General features: G+C 28.0%; 1 protein-coding gene across 5 annotated transcripts; it reads left to right on the plus strand.

The window, feature by feature from the left end:
- Nucleotides 1–415: 415 nt before the first annotated feature.
- LOC109798753 (uncharacterized) lies at nt 416–2,994 on the plus strand. Of its 5 annotated transcripts, none has more exons than XM_083061908.1 (3): nt 416–590; nt 1,930–2,478; nt 2,515–2,994. In XM_083061908.1, the coding sequence occupies exons 1-3, from the start codon at nt 488–490 to the stop codon at nt 2,799–2,801; spliced, it is 939 nt and encodes a 312-aa protein (XP_082918034.1). In that variant the 5' UTR covers nt 416–487; the 3' UTR covers nt 2,802–2,994. The 5 variants fall into 5 exon arrangements, with proteins under 5 accessions (XP_082918034.1, XP_082918035.1, XP_082918036.1 ...); XM_083061909.1 differs by having other exon boundaries at nt 1,930–2,430; XM_083061910.1 differs by having other exon boundaries at nt 1,930–2,382; nt 2,479–2,994.
- The last annotated feature ends 5,858 nt before the right edge of the window (nt 2,995–8,852 follow it).

Consider the following 8,852-nt stretch of genomic DNA (forward strand, 5'->3'; position numbering starts at 1 on the left):
GATCTTGGATTATTGCATAGGAGAAAAATCCTCACACATATATTCAGATTTTAATTAGTATTCTCAATTTGGTGTCATCGATGGATGCAGTTCACCTATCATTATACAACCTTTACCATCCTTTCCTTACACATAATGATATGTACAATGACTACATTTGAAACTTAGGTTCTCTAGTTCGATAAGCAACCTAAAGAAAAGAAACACCTAACATGGGAGGCTCATTTAATGGAGCTGGAGTATCAATAATCTCAGCAACAATATCGGTGTTAAACTTGATCTCTCTAACCACACTTCCAACTACCCAATAATAAACCCTAACCAAATCCAAAATCTCGTAGTAGTACATTTCAAAACAGGTAACACTTAATGCACAGTTAGTATTGAGCTAGGTATTATAAATAGTGGGAGTAAGGGTCAAGTGCTACTCAAGCCTTCATCATTTCTCTTTTCAGCTTTGATTAGTGTGGCCTAGTTGTTTTTCTCAATGAGAAAATCTTCCACTTTGCAATGCACACTTTTGTGCATTTGGGTGCTGCTTGCTAGCTTCAGTCATGCTCCTTTTGTTTCGGCCACAACTGAAACTTCAGGTTTGTGGCTCATGCAAATATTATTCACGTATAGTTTGTTAGGCTTTTATATACTTTCGATATGATGTTTCTTTTTGTGTCGATAGTTAATGAAATTTTATTCATTTTTATATTTGCATTTGACAGAACAGTATAATTCTTGTAAGAGGCTAAAAGTACGTCATTTCTAAAGACTAAAAAATTATTAAATTAAGGAAAATGTTAATTATACTCCTAACTCTATCTTGTTATACTATTTTTCTACTTGAAAGTTATTAAATGAGATGGTTTTATTATGATTATTATTATTATTAAATGAGATCAATGTAAGATATACAAAATTTGTGATTTTAAATAAATTTTAAAATTTTAACCCATGATAAAAAATATTAAAAAGAAAGTATTAAATAGAGCGTGGTTAATATTTATTTTAATATAGGATAATTTCAAAATGTTTCCTAAGAGCAAAAGTATATATAATTAGTAATTTTGCTACTTAATATGTGTATACCTGATGGTAGTAGTACCTACGTATAATTCATATATACTTGACATGAATATACTTAGAAATGAAAATTATTAATGAGTAGTGTATGTATGTGATATGTCGGTAGCCTATGTTCGAAGGAAAAAATGGAACCTTCACAAACACACATGAATAATTCAGTCAAAGAATGGTGCATTTAATAATTCAGTCAAAGATACCGTCCCTCCATGGTCAACTAGTTATGGTCATTTTGCAATAGTGGTATTATTATATAGCTATTATGATTGGCCATGAATTTTATTTATTTTTGCTTGTTGATTCAGTGTTTCTAAACTTTCTCTAATCACTAATATGCATGTGTGTATGCACTGGCCACATCATTATAATAATATATATATATATATATATATATATATAATTTAATATAAATTTAAGCAATCAAAATAATTTTATTGATTGCTATTTTGTGAATATTTAAAAAAAATTTTAAAAATAGTTATTTAAAAGAATTCAGTTATTATATTTTTTGATATTTTTTATGGATTCAAGAGGAGAGAGACAATGTTTGAATAAATAAAAAAGAAAAGGAAAACAGTGAAGTTAAAAGTTAAAAATCAAAATAAGTTATTGAATTAAGTTCCTAGCTAGATCATACTTGATATTATCAAAAAAGAAAAATACTCATTAAATGATGTGGCAAGTAAATACACACGTTTACATGTTATTGGACAATATTAAGAGTACGTTGAAAGATTTTATATATAACATAACATGCATGGAAGGTTTTATCCATTTATTTGAAAGGTTCAAATGTACTAGCTATAACATAAATTTTAATTGTGTTTACTTTATTTATTTTATTTTGTTATGTAGGGAATGAAGTGAACACCAATGGGAATGCTATAAACGAAGAGTTAGTAAAACCAAATCTAAAAGGACACGACGAAGAAGCAAAATTCAAATTTATTCCAAAGCCAATTCCTATAATTAAGCCTGTTCCAAAGATAATTCCTATAATCAAGCCTGTTCCAAAGGTGATCCCTGTTGTTAAACCTATCCCTATTCCAGTTTATAAGCCTGAACCAAAGGTAATTCCCATTGTTAAACCAGTTCCAAAGGTAATTCCTATTGTTAAGCCAGTTCCAAAGACAGTTCCCATTCTCAAACCAATTCCTAATGAAGAAGAAAAATTCAAAGGGTTTTTTCCAAAACCAGTTCCTTTTGTTAAACCAATTCCTATTATTAAGCCTGTACCAAAGGTAATTCCTATTGTTAAACCTGTACCAAAGGTTGTTCCCATTGTTAAGCCAATTCCTATTTTGAAACCTGTACCAAAGGTTGTTCCCATTGTTAAGCCAATTCCTATTTTGAAACCTGTACCAAAGGTTATTCCCATTGTTAAGCCAATTCCTATTTTGAAACCTGTACCCATTGTTAAGCCAATTCCTATTTTGAAACCTGTACCCATTGTTAAGCCAATTCCTATTTTGAAGCCTGTGCCAAAGGTTGTTCCCATTGTTAAGCCAATTCCTATCTTGAAGCCTGTACCAAAGGTTGTTCCCTTTGTTAAACCTATACCAAAACCAATTTTAGGGGACAAGCCTATCCCTGGTGTTGAATCAGAGGAATTTCTAAAACCAAAGCCTTTCTTCAAAAAGCCTTTTCCTAAACTACCACTTCACCCCAAATTGAAGAAACCATTTCTACCACCATTGCCAATTAACAAGCCAATTCCAACTCCATGAGATCATAATGCCCTAGCTAAATCCTCGAACAATAAAGTATCTTAAATTCAATTGTGTTTGCATGATCCTTTCGTACTCCTCTCGTGTACTCTATCTAGTAAATGTTTCTGTTCAATGAAGATATCGGTATTATCGTTTGTTGATCGATTATATTAATGCAAGAAATGGAACTAGTTTTTCAGTTTTGTTTAAATACTGCTTTTAATTAGTATTTCTGTTGGTTTTAATTTCTATAAACTCTCGGTATATAAAAAAATTTACATTAATTATCAACAAATTAAAATTTAAAAATTATAGTTGGTTTAATCTTTAAAGTAATTAAGCCCTATATATAAAATATAAACGACTTGCTAGCGTGAAAATGTTCTTAGAGAAATTATTTTTGATGAAAGGGTTTTTAAGAAATTTTAATTTTATATCTAATTTGATTTTTATTTATTATAATTATTTATAAATTAAATTTTAATATTTTAAAATAAATTATTAATAAATACAAATGACTTTATACTACAATTAATATAAATGATGTATCAAATCTAAAATATAATTATATATTTAAAATATCTATTTATTCAATTTTTAAATATTACTAATATGTTTAAACATAGTATTACATAATTTAATTTTAAATTTAGTTATATATAATAAATATTTAATTCTGTGCACCGACTAAACGTTGTTATTATAAAAGTAAACTAATTTATCGTACATACCAGTTTGTTGCATATATAAAATATAATTTTTCATATTTTACGAAATTTAATTAAGCGTTATCAATTCATATAACCTTTTTTTAGAGAGGTAAATCTTATATTTTAGACTTTAACATGAATAATAAGAAAATCGTTGAAATTCTATATAGGGGTCAAACATTTTAATCGCAAAGATTTTAAAAATCATCCCCTTTTTTTTTAACTTTTTGCTGAATGGAAAGAGGTAATTAACAACTCCACAAAAAGAAAAACTCAATAGCATGTGGAAAACAGTACAAGCAAGATCACTGGCTCATTAGGCATATCGAAGCAAAAGAATGAACATTCATAGCAACCATGTTATTACAAGTGATGGATAAGCCAAACTTTGTGAATGAGTCTCAAACTTTGCTGGCTCTCGAAAAAAAAAAAAAAAAAAGCTCAAAGTGTGGGCACAATCTGCTACTAATTATTTGGGGGGGGGGGGGGGCGAATTCCCGATTCATGTTCTTAAAAAGAGTTTAAATTTGAGTACAATTTAATCTTATAAAATCGATTATAACAGAAGAATTGTCTTTATTTAAATACATTATCTAAATTGCTTTATCTATATATTCAATGTGAAATTTGAATATTTTTTTATAAACATGTATCACTGTACATAACTCAAATAAAATATATAATTAAAATTGAAGATCTGAGAGAATACAAATGTTGGGGGAAATCTCCTTCTAGCATAATGAGTATCAAAGTACAGACATACACAAATACTATATAAATATAAAATGACGAAGACATGAGTTTAACGTTGTTCGATACCTCTTGTCTAATATTTATTCATTTAAATATATTACAAGGTTTTTTGAACAAATTTGAAAAACCTTCTCATTACAAAAACACTCCTCTCACATAGGTGTGACCTCTTTTCTCTCATTGGCTAAAGATCCCTTTCTCTCTCAATGAATGGTGACCCCCTCTTGGTGATAACCCCTCACAGTAGGCGACTAATCTCATCAATACTCCCTAATTATAGAGGATGAAATGACCATTTATTTATTTATTCATGTCTTTTCATGTACAACTCTTTGTTTAGGACTATTCATTCATGACTCTTAATTCATGATTACTCATTCACAACTCTTCATTCATAATTATAAATTTTGGATTGATTTCCTTATAACTTCCTAATACGGATACACATTTCATTCAATTTAGGCAATTATTAATATATTCTATGCTCATAGGTCAAAGGTCTTTTTTCTAGGGATGGCAAAATGGGCCAGCCCGGCCCGTTTTGGCCCGGCCTGCCATTGGCCCGCCAAAAATGGGGTGGGGCGGGCCGGCCCGCCAATGTAAAACGGGCTGGAGATGCTGGCCCGCCCCGCCTAAGATCGCCAGCCCGCTTACAAAAAATAAAAATAAAAAAATGGAAAAAAAATATTTTATGGTCAAATAAAAAAAATTGCTACAAATAAATAAATATAACCATATAAAATTAAAAATGCATACATATTGTACATAATATATGTTCAACAAAAAAAAATTACAAACTTAAAACAAAATCAAATAGAAATTAGTCCATTTACACCAAAATCAAAACCAAATTATAAACTTACAAATTATTTATAAACTAAATTTTTTGATAGTCCACAAAACAAGTTTAAATACAATTAATTAACTTTAAATTTTTATTTTAAGAATATTAGAAGCTCTCTTGAAAGAAGTTGTCTCTATTTTTTTTCTTAATCATCTTCATCCTCATCTTCTACATCAAAATAAAATAAACATAAAAATAATTAAATTAAAAAAATATATATATGCGGGCCGGCGGGTTGTGGCGGGCCGGCCCGCTATTTGGCCCGGCGGGTTGGCAGGTTGGCGGGCTTGGCGGGGGCGGGCTTGACGGGTTGGCGGGTTGAAATAGTTGGCCCGGCCTGCCAATTTTTGGCGGGCCAACGGGCCGGCCCGCGGGCCATGGCCCACTTTGCCATCCCTACTTTTTTCTATTGTATAATCCTTAGTCACGAGTAGTTAAATTCTCTATCGTTGGAGATTAATGTAGTTATTATACTCGTGTAATTTTCCTTATTCTCATTCAATATATTGATTTTATTCAATTAATCGTTTTTACTTTGTTCTTAATATGTGCCTTGGCTAATACATGATTTCATAATTTTAACTAAAATTGGGAACCCTTTTAAAATTATGATCTAATTAAAATGATGATAACATTTATTATCGAGGAATTAAGATAAATCTTATCTGTCGACTTTTGATTCTTTACTTTAAGGCGTGATTGTTTAATAAACTTCACCAAGGAATTAATTGAGATTTCAATTAAAAACCTAGATTATTGAATTAATTATATATATTCTAATATTAAATGAAAATTAAGAAGGATTTATATGGGAATGTAACACCCTGTTTTTCATTAAAAAAATATAAAATAAGTATTTAATAAATATTTTTGATATTTTTTTTAATTAATGAATTTCTTTAATGTTTACTTTAATTATTTGATATGTTTTGGAATCTTAATATAAGGTTTTTAATTAAATGTTTTACTTATTAAATAAGAGGGAAGAGATTTGTAACTATAATTAATATATTTTAATTGGAGGGTTAAGAAGGAATTAATATTTTAAAAGATTTTCTTTTTACACTTCTTTATTTTATGTTTTTCATAGCGTTTTGTTTTATGTTCAAAGCTCAAAGAATAGGAATAAGAAGGAAATTATCCCAAAATTCCACATCCGTCTTCTTCTGCTTACCAAGGTAATAAGAGGGAGTGAGAAATCTCTCTCTAGATGAGAGATTGTTCGCTGAATAATGGGATTGATCTCCAATCCCATCTCTGTTGTATGTCTAAGTATAAGGGATTTTTTCCAAATATATTTGTCTTCCCTATTTTTCCTTGTATGTTCTATTTGATGTAAATTGTATGTATTTGTCGGTAAGTTTTAAAAATGAACTTGAAATTGTATGTTTTGGTATTCCTGTGGGTTCATATAGAAACCCTAAATGGTTATTGTGTGAGTAATTAATAATAATATGTAATTAGATTATGAAATTGAGGTTGGATTTGAGTAATTGATGGTATAATAGAGTAATATTAAGCTTTATCATGATTTTTACCAATTGGCTTGGAGTTTTGGGGTTTTAGGTTTGTCATGTGCAATTTTTACACTTCGTTGCAGTGAATTTCACCCCAGGGCAGCGATTGGTGTGCTTGTGCACTTTGTTGCATGCCCATTCGACCGATATGTTAAAAAGCACAGTGCTGAATCACAACTGGCACGGGCATGCACCCATTTGCACGTCCATGCAAGCGTCCCAAATGACCAAATTAGCCTGTAATGTCTCATAAGAGTTGTAGCCTTATATTTTAGCTTTCAAATGTCGTTGGAATCACCTAAAAATGAGATCTATTAGTCAGGTTATGATTAAATTAGTGAACGAAAGGTAGACTAAAAAGTTGCGATTTTGTATATTTTAAAAATAATAGATGACAAAATTAACTCTTGAGGTCAACATAAAAGTTGGAGATAATTGTTTTAGCTTTCTAAGAAGATTAAGATCAACTTGATAGCATATATATAACTCTAGATGAAGTATTTGAACTACACGATGTCTTAGAAGATTAAGTTGTGGAAATGCAATTTTGAATAGTAATGATGAATGGATTTACCTTTTAAGTATTTGACCTTACAATGATTTAAGGTACCTTTGTCAATGTTTAGGATAGATAAATCATGAGAGAAAATAATTGTTAATAAGTTATGATGTTGTGTAATTATTGTGGTTGATTTGTGAACATTTGTAATCATCGTATTAATTTATGTTGATAACTCCCACTGAATCTATTAATTACTATATGTGAAAACTTAATGAGTATGTGATATGAGAAAATGTGATGATGAGATCATGAAATGATATGGAATGTTATGTATAAAAACTATAAATAAAAAAAACCATTACTGACAGACTTTTTCTCACGGATAAATATTTGTCTAAAAAATGACATTATTGACGGATTTTTTTGATGAATATGTATTCGTCTGAAACATAAACAATTTCAACAAATATTACCCACATATTTTTTCCATCCAAAATTTCATATGGATGTAACCCATGGATTTTTTTCATAGAAAAATTATGATGTTTCAGACAGATTTATCCCACGGATTATCTGTCTAAAATGTTGTTCGTCGAAAATGCAAAATAGTTTGTCGGTAACTTTAAAAAATATAATGATAAAAAATTAATAAATTAAATTCTTAAATACTTAACTAATTTTATCATGCTAATTAATTTTCCATACCAACTATTATATATATATATATATATATAATTTATAATTTATAATTAAATGATAGTATAAAATAATAATTTACTATCAATATAATTTAATATTATGTATAGTTAATTTTATTTAAATTGAGAAATATATAATTAGTGAAATGACATTGATGCATGATAGTCTAAAATTAAAAGGTAATTTCTTAACATTTATAATAATTTTACCAATTTTGAATGATATTATTTTTAATAAAACAATATTTGTAGTGTAAAAAATAATTGAATTGATCTAATAATAAAATATATGAATATAGATTGTTTTTTTTTATAAAAAAGATTGAGGTTAGTGTGATGGGTCGCTACCATTAAGAGATCAAATCTAAAGGTTGTTGCACTAAACAAAGTTGTTATTTAATATAATTTTGAAATGATTTTTTAAAAATATTATCAATAATACCCACAGATATATCTGTAAGTAATTATCGACGGATATATCAGTAGATAATTATTTTTATTAATAATTTATTTTTAAAATAATAAAATAAATTCATAATTAATTATGATAAATAAAAACTAAATTAAATAACAAGTTAAAAAATATATAAAATTCTTTTAGTCAAAGAAAAGTCTCTAAAAATGTTATGGTATACAAGAAAGACATTTATGCTTTATATACAAAATTTAATTATTCTTTGATTAGTTACTAATAATTTTAATTTAATATATATTTATTAAAATTTTAAATATGAATATAGATTTTTAAAAAAAATATTGAGGTTAGTGTGAAGTGTCGTGGAGCAGAGCCGTTGAGAGGTCAAATCTAAGGGGTATTGTATTAAACAAGGTTGTTATTTAATATAATTTTGAAATAACTTTTTAAATATATTATCAATAATACCCACGAAATTACCCACGGATGTATCTGTGGGTAATTAGTGACAGATGTATTTGTGGGTAATTATTTTTTATTAATAATTTATTTTAAAATTAATAAAATTAATTTATAAGTAATTATGATAAATAAAAACTAAATTAGATAAAAAAAATTAAAATATATAAA

Source organism: Cajanus cajan, chromosome 8, assembly GCF_000230855.2.
Source record: "Cajanus cajan strain Asha chromosome 8, NIPB_CcT2T_4, whole genome shotgun sequence".
Classification (NCBI taxonomy): Eukaryota; Viridiplantae; Streptophyta; class Magnoliopsida; order Fabales; family Fabaceae; genus Cajanus; species Cajanus cajan.